This window comes from Ambystoma mexicanum, chromosome 11 (assembly GCF_040938575.1).
Source record: "Ambystoma mexicanum isolate Mex_15411 chromosome 11, UKY_AmexF1_1, whole genome shotgun sequence".
In the NCBI taxonomy this organism is placed as follows: domain Eukaryota; kingdom Metazoa; phylum Chordata; class Amphibia; order Caudata; family Ambystomatidae; genus Ambystoma; species Ambystoma mexicanum.
The window spans coordinates 773684575-773702494 of NC_090934.1; the positions used below are offsets into that span (position 1 = coordinate 773684575).

A 17920-nucleotide genomic window follows, 5' to 3' on the forward strand; every position below is an offset into this window, starting at 1 on the left:
TTTGGAGGCAATATTGAGAGCAGCAAAGGAATTGGAGGGGCAAGGTTTAATTGTTTCTCGAACATCCCCGATAGCGTTGTCCTCCCGAACACCTAAATCCTCGAAGTGGTCTTCCAGACTCAGCAGAGGGGCTGGGGATGTAGAGGAAATTGAGAATGATGACGAGAGGCAAAAGAGCAATGGCGATAACCACAAATCTAATACCCTCTCCCTTTTACCAGAGATTTTGACTCGGTTCTACAGAAATTTGGTGTGGGCAAGCAGTTCCTTTAGGCAACCACAGCTGCGTATGGTTAGCTGGAACACGCAAGGTCCTAATACGTTTACTTCAAGGGAAATGAAAGCCCATTTATTTTGGAATATGGATGTTTTATTGCTGCAGGAAACATGGTTGGTGAACCCGATAGCAACCGAGGGATATACATTGTATTGCCAACCTGCGATGCAAAAAGCAAAGGGCAGACTCTCGAGTGGACTGCTGATGGCATTCAAAAACCTTACGATCGGGAGCTCGGAAAACATTTTCGAAAATAAATTGGGCATACAGGCAAGTAAGGCCACTATAAAAAACCGGCAATCATCCCTTGAAGCGATTTTCACAAACATCTATTGGAACCCTGCCTGTTCCAGCTTCTTTGATTTTCTCAAAGTCCTTTCGGATCTGCTGGACAAAGTAAAAGATTGCCATGGGAGCACACATGTGATACTTGCAGGGGATCTAAATACTCAATGTGTGGCACTAGGGAGGGACCCCGAGAAGCATAACTCTCGCAGAATTTCAGAAAGGGGGAAGAGCTTGGGTGGATTTTCTGGCAGGATGGGGATTGAAGATGGTAAATGGATGTATACCGGGAGATGTTGCATCAGGCCCGAGATGGCACTTAGGCCTCAATGCCTCAACTCTAGATTATATATATTATTATGATCACTCTCGGCTAGAATTAATGTTCCTGGACATTACTAATGGGCTATCAGAGAAACCTGCTCAGGACTATTTAAATAGGAGGGGCAGAATCCGACTGCCCAAATATAGAAGTCACTCAACACAGGTCTCATGGCTATGCCCGAGTACATCCAGCAAGAAAACTGTCAACCCGAGAAGTTTGTACGGTTCATCTTGTTGACCTGTCCACCAAGTGCAGAAGGAGGAGGGAGAAAACAATTACAAAACTTGAGCCCCAAACAAAATGGGGTCTTCATTGGGTAGACCATAAGAGGGAATACAAAAGGTTGGTACAGCAATATTAGCAATGGTCTGTTAATAGGATGATGTGGAGATTACAGCAGGATGGAGAAAAAATGCTGCAGTTAATGGGTAATACAGAATCTAGAAATTTCTGGTCAATAATTCATCAGCTTGAAGGTAATCAAGACGCGGCACTGTGTAATCTAGTATCAGAAAAGGGATGGGTAGATTATCTTTTGGCCAGTTTCAAAAACCCAATGCAGAGTACATTTAGAGTAGATAGGGAAGTAGTTTGGGATCTCCCTCTCGATGAACAAGATCTAGTTGAACTGATTAGTCCTCAACTTCGAAGGCAGCAGGGCCGAATGGCCTTACTTATCAAGTCTTGAAGAGCGAACCCCGTCTTTGGGCCAGACTATTACTCTGGCTCTTTGGGGAGATTCTGGAAAAATAACAGTTCCCCCCCATCGTGGAAGATGGTGATTGTTATTCCGCTGTTCAAGGGGGGCGATCGGTTACTCCCAACAAACTATCAGCCAATCGCCCTCCTTGATATTGAAAGTAAGCTCTTCATGAAAATCTTAGTGGGAGAGCTGGAGAGATGTGTAAAGGAGACAGGAATACTCTCCAAACACCAAACAGGGTTCAGAGCTGATCATTCCATAGCTGTAAATGGCTTAATATTGAATATTTTGACTGAAAAAAAAAGAACTAAAAATGTGAGCAACAACTCTATTTACATGGTCAAAAGCTTTGGAAAAGTCTATCCAAGCCCTGTAGAGATCGATTGTGGTCTAAGCTTACAATTTGGGGTGTACCAGAAGGGTTACTAGCAATGTTATTCGAGATTCAGAAGGATACGACCATACGAGTGCGGTTGGATGATGAGGGACATCTCTCTGATCCAATCAAGGTGGAAAGGGGGGGTTCGTCAGGGATGTCTGGGGGTACCCCTCTTTTTTAACCTTTACCTAGCGGATATGGGAATATTCTTGGAGGCATCGGCTCTAGCCAGTCCAGTGATAAATATGGGGCTAAGAACCACTGGCTGGCCTATGCAGACGATGCGGTCCTGCTGGACAAAACGGCAGTAAGGCTGCAGCGTCTCTTGAATAGACTGGATTGCTATGCAAAGGCGAATGATCTGGTAATCAATCCAAAAAAATCGAGAATAGCAGTTTTCAAACACATGCGCAAAAAGACTGTCTTCTCACATTGGGAGTTCGGAGGCCAGAGTATTCAAAGCGTGGAAGATCTGACCTATCTGGGGTATAAAGTGTATGCTCCACTTCTTTTGGTAAGACTGAACAAGATGTACAAATGAAGATCTCGCACCCAATACCCCAGATGAGGAAGGCAATTTTTGCAAATTCTCGATTTTGCCAGTGATTACATTTTATTCAGCAAAATAATCCCTGTGATTCTATACGGGTTGGAGGCAAAACCCTATTTATGGAATATGGATTGGCAAAGGTTAGAAGGTCTTGTATGGAAGAAAGTTCTCTGTCTTCCAATGAGCCTTTCCAGGTCCAGCCTGAGGTTTGAATTGGGTCATAGATCTTTAAAGTCTGAGGCTGAGTGGAAACTGATCTCTCCGTTTCGCCCCATCAATACTGCCCAGGAAGGCACTCCATTTGGAAGCCCATAAATCGAAAATGTTGTCAGGTCTGAATGTGAGATTAAGAGATGGGTTGAATAAAGCGGATACAGACTTAGAGACACTTATTTATAACCCTTTGAAAACAAAAAAGGCCCTGTATGAGTTAGATTGGATCACTAGAATCAATAATATGCGCTCACTGCAGCCAGAAAATTCTTTCTTGAAAGTAGAGAAAAAAACAGGGGTTTATAGCGAAATAGCTCATAAAATTTCCGGACTGGCGGATTAGGACAAACTTTTTGAGAATATGTCCAAATATTGCCTGCATCGGGGAGGTATTGACCAAAAGGGGGCAAGGGAAGGCCATCAAAGTTTTATGTAAAGTGTGTAGTAATCCAGCCAACCAAACTCTCAAACACTTATTGCTGGAGTGTGAAGGAACGTGGCCAGCTAGATCGGTATTGTTTAACAGGTTTGGAGTGGGTGGGGAGAACTTTATCCCTGACATGTTCTGGGACAGACTAATCTCCAGACAAACTAGCGCCCTGACGGTAATAGTGGTACAGGTGCTAGAAAGATATAACATTGTGTCCAGTAAGATGGTGGTAAAGACATGGGACCAAGAAGTTAGCAGCCCAGAATGAAGACCAAACAAGAGGAAGTTTGCAGACTTCGAGGTCTATTAAATAGGCTAATGTTTGCTATGCCTTTAATGTGCGAGTCCCCTTTTGGTTCTCAAAATGCGTTTTTGTTATCTAGTTATAGAAGGACAAAGGGAAATTGTGTCATCTTTTAATGTTAAATGAGTGCAAGGATCATTGTATATATAGAAATAGGCATATGATTGCATGTTTTAATGATTGATGAATTGTTGGAAATATATGGAAATTTTGTAAAAGCTTTTCTTAACCAAAAGCAAATAAAAAAAATAAAATACATATCTGGTTGTCAGTAGATGCAACATTTCAGTAGCCCAAGCAAAGTGGAGTACTATGAGGCCAAGGGTAACGTTCGCATGGTAAACTTTAGTAGAAGTGAAGTGGTTGAAGTAGAAGCAGCAGCACTGTGAAGTCATCCTGACAAAGATACCTACTGCAAATAGTAATTTTGTAACTAATGGCATAGTAACCGTTAACCAAGAACTGTGTTTCACCGACAGTTGTGGAAGTTGCATTTCTTTTGAACTGTGGCAAGGCTTCTTGGATTACTGGAAGTGGTGGCAGAGCATCGTGGCTGGAAGTGCCATTGGTGCTGTTCTAAGCAATTGGAAAGTCCATATTTCACAGAGGAAAAAAGGTTTGCTATTTTTGGAAGTGTGGTTAACAAAACATTACCTTGACATTGAAACTCGAAGAACTGATCTGAGACTATTTTACTAAAAGGGATTTCCTTGTTTTTTTGTGTTAAATATTGGAATCAAATTCACTTTGAATCCTTGGGAAGGGAACTCGCCCAGGTTATTGAGAGATAATCAATAAACTGAATGTTGTTAATGTTATTTGAATTGCCATATATTTTCTTTGTATTTGATGTTTAGTGTGAGGGTCAGATATCATGTGTTAGAGCGTTTCCCTTATAGTTTCAGTTAGGCAGGGAAACCATCAGCAGAGAAGGTTTAGTGAGGCATTTGATATCATTTATACTTTAATAAAATGTCATGTTTTGAACAAACATCAAACAGTTGTCCACCTCGCATTGCTTACCCCTTACAGTGGGTTCCCCATTCCACCCCTTTCTCTACTCCAAACACACCTGCACCCCCTCTACCACACGCACATATATATTCACCGACAAAAACTTTCACTAAAGTTTAGATAAGGTGACAAACTTTATCACAACAAAAACCCTGACATTCAGTGCATTTGGGAAGTCATGACCGGCATAATTCGGCATGCTCCCGTTGATGTGCCGCATAAGGATCTGGCTGATCAAAATGCCATTTTGTATGCCATTGTGAAACCCTTCTGTCGGAATATAATGTGCTCATGGGCACTGCAACGGGAATGCACTGAGTCAAGCCGGTCTTGACTTCCCAAATGCGCAGAATTTCAGGTGTTTTGTTGTGATAAATGTGGACACCTTAAATAAACTTTAAAGTTTTTCTGTGAATTTCAAGTGTTTTGTTATACCATTGTTTTTTTCCGTGCCACTGTCCATGGCCTTTGGCCGTGCCCTTTGGCCGTGCCCACTGTATATTTTACCACACTACCAAGCAACTAGCCAGGGGCAGCGGCCACAGCCTTGCCCACAGCCTTTGGCCTTGTACACTGTATTTTACAACATTACCAGGCCACTCCCTTGGGCCATGCCCACTGTATAATTTACAACACTACAAGGCCACTAGCCATGGCCTTGGGTCATAGCCAGTGGCCACAACCTTTGGTTGTAGCCACTATACATGTGAATCGGGCCTACTAGCAGGGCCTTTGGCTCTTGCAAGTGAGCAAGGCATTCGGCTTTGCCCACTGCATATTTTACATTACCAGGCCACAAGCCATGGCCTTTGGCTGTACCCACTGTATATTTTAGAACACGGCCTGCACTTGTGCCCACTGTAGTATTTAAAAAAACTTCAAGACCACTAGCCATGGCTAGTGATTTTTCACTCCCTAGCCCATTGTAGCTGTCAATCTGTCTTTTGTAAAAGTAATTGGAACCTTTCCCCCCACAACTGCGACTATAATAACTATGTACTACAGAGAGCTGCAGTTTATTTGTAGTTGTTAGATACCCGCAGTTATCCAGAAAAAAATGACACATTATTTTCTTTTTTAATATATTTGTATTAAGTTTACAATAACATGTTACAAACAGCACTTTACTTCCCTCTCCCCTACCCCACAACAGAACTGTTGCTGAATTAGCCATCGATCCACATATGAGATGAACAGCGTCAACATAGGAAAAACATACTCGCGGAGATCGTGTCCTTTTCTCTGCCTCCCACTCCTCACCTATACACTGACCCTCAACCCCTTTGCTGTATTGTCTGACCCAACCAAAACGTAACCCATCACCCCATCCCATCATTTCGCCATAGGCCCCCATTCCTCAGTAAACTGTCCCCACTCTTCCTCAAAGGAGCCCTTGTCATTGTGAACAATGTAGGTAAGTTTCTCCAACATACATACATCCCAGACCAATTTTGCTTCGTGGTGTAGAATTGTCTCTCCATTTTTGTTCCACTGTGAGTCTTCCCACCCTTAACATAGCTTACCACATTCTTGAGTATTGATGCACATCACTGTCTTTCCCCAGAATCCCCAACAGAACCGTTACGGGGGCGTGGCCAGAAGCACCCCTTTCACCTCTTATCCAGCTGAAGAGCTGAGTCCAATAAATCTGGGTATGTGGCAGTTGAACCAAATATGACTTGAGGACCCCACTTGTCCGCAACCCCATGCGCATATGGAGGAGGCACCAGCAAAAATATTGGATACCTTCAGTGCGTCTCTAAACCATCCATGCAGCACCTTAAAATTGTGTTTGACAGCCTGGGTGGATAGGTTCTCATGGAATGTTGTATTTTACATATTCTTTCCCATAAATTAGCCGGGATATTCTCGCCTACCACATTTCCCCAGTAGTTCATTAAGTTCTGCCTTTTCGTTATCAGGGCCCTTTATAATTGAGAAATTCCGTCATTCCGAATTTTCTCAAACTCTGTTAATTCCCTTTCAAGGAAGTCCCGGACCGTAGGGGATGTTAGGTGACCCTTGAGACGCAGGTATTGAAAAATCCCAATTTTACTCCCCTCCAACTTTTCCCCAACCTCTAAATACTTTGAATGTACCATTGTGGAACAACGGTCCTGCTCTCTCCAACCCCCTTTCAGACTAGGCCTGGGTGTGCCTAAAGCCTTGATTCCCTAAGTTCAGCGACGGGCTCCACACCAAGCTCAGTGGTGAAGGCCATGTGGATAGCTACTCCGTCTTGCCTCCTTTCATCCAAATCATCCAGAGCACCTACAAGGTAGGGTGGGACAATGCCTTTTTAGGAATTGTCTTCACCGGAGTCCACAATCAATCCCTTACGTCCTTCGGGTGTACTACCCAATCCTCTAGATAAGGCTAATACGTCCTTGGGACATCTGACGTATGCTCCAGTAAAACCCTGAGTTGGGCAGCCATAAAACAATTAAAAATATCATGGAGTCCAAAACCCCTATAGCCCTTGGGGAGGGTTAACGCAGCTCTTTTTATTCTTGTTTTTTTCCTTTGCCAAATAAACCTATACACTAGGAAGTGAAATTCACTAAAGAAGCTTTCAGGAAGCGGGGTCAGTATCATGCAGAAGGACAGAAATCTTGGAAGAACCATCATTCTGACTGCTGTCATTCTCCCGGTCCAAGAGAAAATGAGGTCTGACAACCTCCCGATGTCTGCCCCCAGTGTCTGTGGTAACAGGTCAAAATTTAGCGCCCGCAGCCTAGACAAGGTTACATGTCTTTATATTGAAATATTTTATATTGATTGAACATATCTTGAATATTTTATAACGAAACATTTTATAGTGAATGCACTTTTTCCCCCCGTTTTAGTGGGTTCCCCCCCAAACCCCTGTTTCCCGCTCCTAAAAACCAACCCCAATCGTTTCCCAAAAATATTTAACACACCCCTAAATGCATTCACTATAAAAACATCCAATATAAAAAATGTGATATATGTTCATTCTATATAAAAGATTAGATATAAACACTGTATACCGCTGGATAAATACCTCTAAGTATTTAACAGTCTCAGCCACTACCGTCATCCCTGAACAGCACCTTCCCCTCCAGGATTGATCCCGACTTTACCAGCAGGAGAATAACTGATTTTACCTCATTAATTTTTAGACTGGCCAATTCCCCAAACTTTGCCAAATCCCGTAGAAGTTCTGGGTGTGAGCAGTCTATATTCATCAGCTATCCTAAAATGTCATCTGCAAATAGTGAAACATTAAATTCTGCTTCCCCACATTGAATACCTGCAATTCTTGGGTTTGTCCCAATCGTCTCAACAAGGGGTTAGATTGAGCGGGCATACAACAATTGACAGCGGGCAGCCCTCTCGTGTTCAGTGTGTAGGCCAGAAGGGACAATTGAGCCCCCCCATTCACCAGAATTTTAGCTGTCAGAGAACTATACAGGGCGTTTACCCACTTCTTTAATTCGGGCCTAGACCCGACCTATCCAGACCCTTTCCCTAGGATTTGCCACTCCACCCGATCAAATGCCTTCTCCTAGTCTAGGGACTCCAGGCAAGCCTCCATTTGCTTGTTCTTGGACCAATGTAATCAAGTCTATGGTTTTCCGCACGCCGTCAGTCCCCTGTCTCCACCTTATGAACCCCCACCTGGTCTCTATGGAGAGAGAGGGGAGTACACCCTCCAACCTATTACCCAATATCTCCACGCACAAATATCTTCACATCTGTATTCGATAGTGTAATTGGTCTGTAAGAGGAGTATATAGTGGGATCTATCCTCCCCAGGGGACGTACTGCCACAAATGCTTTTCTTCCCTCCCAGGCATTCACAGAGTGCCCCCCTCTCCCCATCTGTGCCTGCTCTCCTCACTTCCCTAAAAGGCATCCTAATCTCCCCAGCCCTCTCCTCTCCCACCCACCCCCCCCCCCCCAACACTCGTTTCGGTGTGACACACACCATTGCTGCTCGCCTTTTCTTCTGTAACTGCGGTTATCCTTTCATATAATCGCAGCTACTGGAAGTCGCTCGTGCTCTTAACCTGGTCCCTGGCCCCTCTCCAACTCCCAAATTTCACATGATGTCACCCCCCGCCCTCTCCTCCTGTTCTAACCTGATGCCATTTAGTCATTTTTCCTGCTCCACATGGCCTTTTTCTGCTTTGTTTTTTTGGGTAGCCGCAGGTATAACCGCAGTTATCTCTTGCATCGAAAAAGAAAAAAAGATGGCGGATGGCTTAAAAAGCCTCTATCCTGTGAAGCACAATGGGAGATATCTCTATTTTTTGGGGAGAAGCACCCCCCTCCTCTGTCAAATATTAATAAAAACTACTGGACAGAGTAAGTCCAGAGCACAAAAGGATTGCGAATCAACATTTCATGCCAAAGTTGTTTCGGAATTGGTCCAATTCCATCCAGGTTATAACAGATTTTTAGCAAACCTTCCAATCTTGGGGGGGCCCGCGCGTATAAAATGGTCGGCAAAATGTCAGCCAAATTCGTTGTACGAATCAAAAGTTATTAGCATGTCATTTTTTTGATATCCTGTCATAGTTGCTGCATTATAATAAATATACATTTTAGTCGAATTACCAAGAGTCAAAGTGAATGCCAATGAGGTAAGTGGAGTTGGTGAAACCACAGAACATAGTGTAATGCATTTTTGCACAAGGGCAATTTTTGCCTTTAGTGCAAATACTGTGTAAAATGGCACTGCACAAAGTCCAAACTTTCTGCAATATGGGCACATATGTTTGGGCCTCTGTCAGAGAGAAAAAGATATCCACAATTTGTATTCAATTATTGCCATCATCGTATTCCAAGCAAGTAGATCATTTACTTTGTATAGAATTTACTGTGCTGCTGTGTTCAGTAAATATTTACATATGTTGGACCTTATTTCGTTTCGCATTTCGCACCAAGAAGAAAGCTCACATCCAAGCCTGTGTCTCTGCGGCACCTAACAACTCGGTTGAACTCTTCAAAATCTGCAAGGAACTGGCCAATCCTGCCGCAGTCTCTACCTCTCCTGTCCCTTCCCAGGCCCTCTGCATGGCACTGGCTTCTCGTTTCATCTAAAACTCAGGACATCCTGTCCTCGCACTCCTCCTCTCCCCTTCCCCCCTGTACTCCTTTCTCTAGCCCTTTTTCGGCCACCTCTCTCCCCTCTTTCTCTGCCTTTCCCCTGTTCTCCCCAGACGAGGTCTCTAGACAAGTCCGATCTATGAAAGTCTCGTCAAAACAGGTTGATCCCTGTTCCTCCAAAACCATCAAGGACCACATTGACTCCCTGGCTCCTGCCCTGGCCGACTTCTGCAACCACTTCTCTGCCACTGGAGTCTTCCCTGCCCCCCTGAAGCACTCCCTTGTGCACCCTCTCCTTAAGGAACCCTCTGCCGATCCTTCTTGCCCAGCTAACTATCGCCCAATCTCCATCACGCCTTTCCTGGGCAAACTCTTGGAAAAGCTAGTCATCTCCCAGCTAATCCTTCACACTGAATCTGTTGGCTGTCTCCATGATCACCAGTCTGGCTACAGAGCTGCCAGAAGCACGGAAACTGCTCTCCTGAACATCCGTGAAGACCTGCTCTCCAACCCTGATTCCAATACCGCCCCCCGTATCCTTATCTTACTTGATCTCTTTACTGCCTTTGACACAGTCAACCATGCCATCCTGCTCAACCGTCTCCGTGATAACCTGGGAATCCCCGGTCAGGCCCTCGTTTGGCTGACTTCTTTCCTCTCTGATCGACCCTCCCAGGTTCAAATTGGGTCCTTCCTCTCCTCTATCTCTACCTGTGGTGTTCCCCAGGGGTCTAACCTCTCTCCCGGGCTGTTCAACCAATACCTGGCCCTTCTTGCCCACCGCATTGCCGCGCTTTGCCCCAACTTCCAGTGCTATGCGGATGACACTCAGCTCATTTTCAGGCTACCCTCAGCCACCTCTTCTCGCTCTCTCATTTCTGACTGTTCGCCATCCAGGAGTGGTGTGCCACCAATGACCTCTGCCTTAATACCAGTAAGACTGAGATTCTCCTCATCGGCATACCCGCTCCCTCCTTTCCTGTCACTCTCTGGCTGGCCTCTCTTGGCCCTTCTCCCGCTCCCACCTGTGAGGCCAAAAACCTCAGGGCCATCTTGCAATCCACACTCCTTCTCTCCTCACATCTCTGACTTCTCTAAGAAGTCACACTACCAGCTGCACCTCCTCAGAGGTATTCTTCCTTTCCTCTCCTTCCCCCAGAAGCTCACTGTCTCCAAAGCTCTGGTTCTCTCTAGGCTTGACTATTGCAACAGCCGCTTTCTAAATCTTCCTTCTTCTACTCTCTGCCTTCTGCAACTCATCCAGAACAGGACTGCAAGACTTGTCCTTGGCCTCAAGCCCTGGGATCGTCTCTCTCCAGGACTGAAATCTCTGCATTGGCTCCCAGTGGCTGCGAGGATAAAGTTCAAAACCCTCTGCATTGCCTATAAGGCATTCTGGGGCCTGGGTCCTCAATACCTTCAACTCTTCCTAAATATCTTCCTTCTCGAGTTCTTCGCTCATCCACCTCCAACTCCTTGCGGGTCAGACGCTTCTCCAAGCAATGAGTTGGTGGTAGATTTCTTTCTTCGGCTGGGGCCTCCCTCTGGAACAGCCTCCCTGAAACTAGAGGAGAATCATCTCTGGTTCCGGAAGCACCTCAAAACCTTTCCCTTTGCTTCTGCTTGTTCTCCTCCTCTCCCCTGCTGACTTCCTGGCTGATACTGAAACTGCACTGGTTACCTGGCCACCCTCTGATCTCGGGCCCAGGTCCCCTCCCCCACCAGTCGCACCCCTGCACTGCCTTCCTGGCAACCACTGCACTTGGGAACTGTTGCTTTGTATCCCTACAGTCCCACTACCAGCATTTGACACCTGTTGTCTGCATTTACCCTTGCACTTGCCACCTGCTGGCCGTATGTTTACATTATCCATCTTATTATCCCATGTACTGCACTGCCCCCCCTCCGCACTTTCTTCCTCCCCTTCCCATGCACTTGCACGATCTGAATGACACCTGGCCTAGTAGGATCGTTGTCTGTCCTCCCTCTGTTCCCCCTCCCTTGCCTCGTCGTGCCTTGAAACACTTGTGTATAGGCGCGTTATAAATGCCATATATCATATATCATAGTGTTTCTCACATTCTGTGGGTCCCCTAACCCCAGCCTCAGCTACCCAGGTAGCTGCTGGGTGCTGGCCACTGGTCTCCGGTTGTATTCTGGTCTCCCACAATCTCCTGTGTCTTTTCCAGCTACCCAGAGTCTTCTCTGGTGATCCGCAATCCTCTCCAGCAGCCCGACAATGGGATTCCTGCGCTCTGTCAGTCTCTGCTCTGGTCCGAGCACTTCCCCCTCTGCAGGAGGTTTCCTGCTTCATGGGACCCTTGCAGACGCGATACGTTCCCCGACTCGCTCTGCTTCTCTGGTCCGACCTCCTTCACATAGCCTGCCAAGCTACTGGTCCTTGCTGAGAGGTAGAAGACAACATTGTTCCGTTCCCGCTCCTGTTTTGAATGACAGCAGAGCAATCAGATTCAAACGACTAGACTGCATGTCTTAGTTCTCAGTATTGATCTTCAATGCTCCGGTCCCCTTTCTCGTCTCAGTACTGCCATTGAATACCTTATGTATGCTTTCCTTTCCAGAGGTTCTCGTCTCAGTACTGCCATTGGATACCTTATTGGATGTTTTCTTTCCCAGAGGTTTCCACCTGAGATGCATAGCAAAAGTACATTAGAGCATCCAGTTGAGGTGTAAGAGAAGGGTTTTGAGGGAAGGTGGGAGGGATACTGTGTTCTCCTGTGATAGTTACTACTCTCAATGGGGTCTTCCCTCCCCATGAGGTCCTCCTGCTGGGTACCATCCCGAGGGGGACTGTCAGGTAGTGGCCTCATGGAAAGGGGCTTCCCCATCTAAAAGCAGTGATGACACCTCGGGATTCATCACAATATATTTCAAACTGTTTAAAGATTATTTTCGTAAACCTAAGATTTCTTTCACATACTGTTATTAAAAACCACTGTGTGACTTGACCAAGTGTGCCAAGTAGGTTAGTAGCAAACAAGCATATTCCAATAAGTAATATTTCCAATCAACCACAATCAAAACGAAAAACAGAACCGGTAACATGCCAATGGCTTGTCTGGGAAGTTGGCGCATGATTGTTCGGTTCAAATAAATTCTATGTATTAAGAGATATTAAACAGTAACTTATATTTACATTTATAGTAGTAGTTCATAATAATTGGAATTTTACAAACTAACAGAGTATAAGACATTATTCACCATCTTAGATGTCAGTCTACACAAAGTAGACTCTTTGATTTGCAGAGGATGGAGCGCAGCTTTCTGTTTTGGTCTAGTTTGAGGATAACTTCCAGAATTATGTCATTTCCACTCACCCCATGTCTGGACCTTAGGCTTCCATGCAAACCTTTCCTTTAACAGCTGCAGTGTGTGATTTGTGCTGTTACAGCAATAGCTACGGATGGGGGGCTCCAAGAAATTACTGAAGATTGAAGCACAATTTCAGGATCTTTGTTACCAGTTTGAGAAACCAAAGGGTGTCTCACGGACCAGTCCCTTGGGATCAGTCATCTAGGTGGCCGGGGCACGGCCATTGCTATTGGATCCAGACCCCAGTGCTGGAACAGTGCGGGAGGATCACCTGGATTGGGGGGGTCCCTGGGGAGTGGGTAACCCAGAGGAGAGACGCAGTATCCCTATTCCCATTTTCCTGAAGAACACCCTCATTCCCTTTTCTAAGAACTTTGCTCACCCCCACCCCCACCTTTCCTACACACACTCTGCTACACGGTCCAAACCCTGGAAGAAAAGACAGACACACACAGCCAGTCTGGATGACATGTCCCAGTATCAGGGTCAGACAGAGTCCGGTGCTTGATCCCAACGACTCACACCGGAATCCTGTTACTTTCCCCACTGGGATAAAAGGCAGAGCATGAGAGCACCCGGAGAGCAAGGCCAGAAGGGCAACCGAAGCGAGCAAAACCAGCAGAAAGGGCAGGAAATCCCAGAAAGGCGACGTGATCATGGATGCAGAGCAGACAGGACTAGGAGGTGAATGAAAGGCTGTGGCTGCAGGGTGAAGGTCACTGCAGGATCTCAAAAAGAGCAACTCCCTGCTACTGCAGAAGGTCACTGAGGTACCTCCTTCATGTGCAGTGTGAGGCCTTGAAAGGAGTCGGGCCACGCTGGGCCAAAAGCCTTGACTAGACCAACTTGTGTTGATAAATCAAAAGCACATTAACATTTGAAGTGCTCGCTGGGCTGTCGAGAAACCGTGAGCGAAAGCACATTGTAGGAAGAAGGAAGAATACCAAGATTGTGCATGTGAGAGAAGCCGCAAAACAAATCTGAAGCACTTGAGAGTGTAACCAAGAGAGGAGACAAATAGTCAACATACAAGGGTAAAGTCAAGGAAGGATACAACCCCCCCCTCCCTCATACAGTCGAAAGTCTTTGGCAGAAGGTGAAACCAAGTATAAAGCTAACCTAAGGAATTATTATCCCTGTGATGCTAAGAACTGCAGATACCAGAAGGTCTCGGGAGAGAAGGCCGGTATAAACCCTTGCACGGTCTCCAGTATTGTGGGTTGCACGTAGTACAGCAGCCGTGAGAAAGAGAAGCCTGATGGTTGTTATATTGTAGCAAGTGCATTTATTTTCAGGGTGACCAAGCGAGACGCGATCGCCTATGGGAAGTCTCTGTATTGAACTGGAAAGTACTTTGAAGTGAAAGCGTGAAAGATTGCAAAGTAACAAGTGTGATGCTAGTGGTTTGAAGGCTCGCACCCGATCGAGGTAAGCCAGAACTGCCTACAGAGGAATGTCTGAGCCCGGAGGAGGGGGACCTGAGTGAATCAGTGAAAGTGAACCAAATATTTGTTTAAAAATAAATGAAGAGCTCCTGAGTATTATAAGCTAGTAGAACTGGTAAAGTTAACTGAACTGTGTTTTGAAGGCTACAGTGAACCTGACGGAGGGATGCCAAGCAAAAGATAATCGAGGGATCCTGCCTTTTCTGAAGAAACTGCTTCCTGATGCCTATAGACTCAAGGGGTGCTAACAGTCATGCCACTGTCCTGCCTTGTCCCGTGATGTAGCGTGGGGAAGGGACGGCACAGCACTAGTTCAGCAGTCATGAACGACTGAGGAACTACCAAAACCCTTTTGGACATTTCGATTTGCACTACATTCTTTTGTTATACGTATCATTGTCCCACACCCTTTTGTTATATAAAATAAGGATTTGGCAATAGGTTTATTAGTATAGGCCATTTGTTTTTGACACAACACCACGAGGACAGCGTTTTCTTTACTTTGACGGTCATAGCTTGCTCCCATCTTAGATTTAGGTTTAGATCAGGTGTTTTTCTCACCCATATACTGTTCAATAAACACCCTTGGATTGTACCCCTTGTGTCTGTCACACTTCTGATTACCCATGGCCTTCTTTACACCAGTTAGCCACATGTCATCGAAGTGCCTTTATTCCTGACTCGCCTTTAAGCTAACAACATTTTGGATGCTGTCACTTGTAGGGTCTCTTACTACTGTATGTTTAGACCTACAAGACCCAACAAGCAAAGGGGATGGTGGCTTAAAGGTCTGGTGAGGATCCAGGTACTCCTCAGAACATGGGGCCAATTGGCATCTCTGGTATCCATTATATATTTATTTACAAATCCATCGCCATGTACTGCCTTTCCATTTTAATGGGATCTCATCTGTTTACAGGCCTTTATACCGAACTATTTTATAAAGAATGAACATAGATCGAATATTTTATAAGGAAAAAAATAGTATAGAGAATGCACTTTTTTTGTTATTTGTTTTTTTGGGCCCCACACCTCTCCCCCCAAACCACTGTTTCCCACCCCTACAAACCCACACCAAACATTTCCAAATTTTTGTAACCTTTACCCCACCCCTAAATGCATTCTCTATAAAATATTTTGTTATAAAATATTCGATATATGTTCATTCTTTATGACTCATCTGTAAGTGCTTCTTATTTCTACTTTGCTACAAACATGCACAATAACTTTGTTTTATCAACTAGTCGGTGATGGTCAAAGATGGTTAAAAATCCAAACTGCTTTAGCTTAAACAAAACATTGTAAATCTCTAGACTGCTTACCTCCACAGTGTGTTAATCCATATAGAATGTATCCTTTCTTACAGGTGCACTCAAATGTTCCTGGGTGATTGATACAGGTGTGGTCACACGTCCTTTCAAAGGAACACTCGTCAATGTCTGCAAATTTGAAAGTACAAGATGGTTAGCTCTTTTCGGTTCTGTAAGCACCACAAGGTGCAATGCAAAATTATGCATGGGCTCATTCGGATACAGATTGCTCCAAATGGGATCAATCACACCGGAATGGTCAACACTTCAAGCATATGGCACATTGTTTAATTATACATTGTTACCCACTGCGTACTATGTAACCCAAATTCTGCATCTGAAAGCACAGTGTGATCATTCTTTCGATCGGCTCAACAAAGGCTAAAGTCACTCTGTGGTTACGTAGTGGGAGCTCCTGAGCACAACTAGTGTGGAAGCCACTGATTTTCTCAGCGCTTGCCACCAACTGGATATCTAGTTTCCATAAAACCCAGGGAAGCGCTCCAAGGACAAAATAATGACATCATGCTCAAAGGGTGTCGAAGAAGGAAGCTGACACAAAGGTCGCATGGTTTTGGCATAACACTTATTTCTCGTACAGAAATATTCCCTGCTATCCCTAGTTTCCCTGCCTCAAAGCGAATACAAAATGGTCTGTGAGAAGGTTGTTCAGATAAATCTCCACTGTCCTGTGTCACAAACTACTTCGATCCCTCACATTACAATTAACAAAGTTCCTTCTTCAGGAGAAAGGCTCCCTTCTCCTGCTTCTTGAACAGTGTCCAAAGAAATTTATCTTACAACAGAAATGCCAGAGGGAAGGACTCCCTTACCCTGGTTTACGGGTTTCACCCAGTCTTTATGCAATTTCTCATCCAGGAGAATGACTCCCTTCTCCTGGTGTAGGTTTACACAGTTTCCAATAAAACCAGGGGGAATGACTCCCTTCTCCTGGTGTTTCCAGTACAACTCTATGCCTAGAAGCAAGAGAAATGACTTGGTAAAGTTCAACACAAAGCCAGGGGACATGGCTCCCTTCCCCTTGCGTCCTTGTCACAACTCTTAGTTTGGTGCCAGGAGAATGACTCCCTTATCCTGGCATTGCATGGCCCAGTTCGCGCTCACTGTTTAGGTCCCAGACCCTTCTCTGTTGGCGAGTAGTTTCCTTGCTACCACTGCACTGAGGAACATTTTCTCTGATGCTTGCTTTCTCTTTGTTGGGGTCCCAGAGTCTTCGGTTGATGTCAGTGGGTTTTGTCTATACACTAACAACGAAGATGTCTTTGGCGTTGTCTTGACGCTCACCGCTTCTCCCCAGTCACTGGTCTGCGTTTGAACCTCCCACGCTGGAGAATATGGACGCCAGCTGATTTCCCCAACAGGCTGGATATTGTTATGCCGGCCACCGCTGTGCTGCTTCTTACAGCTGCGTTTGGCTCTGCAGCCGGGCTTGACACATCTGATAGTCCTCTTTCTTTTTTACACATTGTATCAGTTACTCCCATGCAGATTGCACAAGTCCTTCTTCTTTGTTACTGACTTAATCCTCATGCCTCATTGGGGCCACCTCGTACCACTGTTATCGCAGTCAATCTTTATGTCTCCTGTGCTCTTCCTCGTCCTAGTACTTTTGGCTTTAGGTCCTATGTTACAATATATAGGTTTGCTTTCAAATTAAAGGCTCTGGGCATTGGGGAGGGCTAGGAAATGTCAGGGAGTAACAACATTCCATGGGCTGTACCCCAGGTGATCGTCCTCATCCCCAGAGGGGGAGTCCTCCCCATGAGGTCCTCCGCATTAAACCACCACTAGGAGGACTATTCGGTAGCAGCTGCACCTCCCTAGCCTCATGGAAAAGGGCTCCCCCTTGGGGAGAAGTGACACCTTGTGAACCGTCACAATGACAAAAGTTGATCTGCACATGAGGGCCATATGCCAGCCCCATTTACCAGTAGCAGGCATGTAATCTCTGGCACATAATTATAATAAGCATGTTCTTATACGCACATATTAAACATGTCTTTCGTGTGCACATCTAGGACAAATTTCCTGATTTAAATTTTTACATATTAGTTTTTCTCTTGACAAAATATATTCAGAAGCTCAAAACGTTTCTAATGCTATGCTTCCAACCTTTCCTTGTAAACTACATAGGCGGCAATATTCACTCATCCCATTACTTTTTCGTTTGTCTAGCCCACTTTCACTCGAAGAAAAGCAGTGTGGCTAAACTGTTATGCCTCATCCACTCTACTCTGCGCAAAATACCCCAGATG

General features: G+C 45.2%; 1 protein-coding gene across 10 annotated transcripts in view; it reads right to left on the reverse strand.

The window, feature by feature from the left end:
• SCUBE2 (signal peptide, CUB domain and EGF like domain containing 2) overlaps window positions 1-17920 on the reverse strand; it is a 1402698-nt gene that overhangs the window by 490117 nt on the left and 894661 nt on the right. For all 10 annotated transcript variants that reach the window (XM_069623684.1, XM_069623682.1, XM_069623685.1 and 7 more), the window contains one exon: window positions 15657-15773. In XM_069623684.1, coding sequence (XP_069479785.1) covers window positions 15657-15773 — 117 coding nt within the window. The remainder of the gene's footprint in view (window positions 1-15656; window positions 15774-17920) is intronic.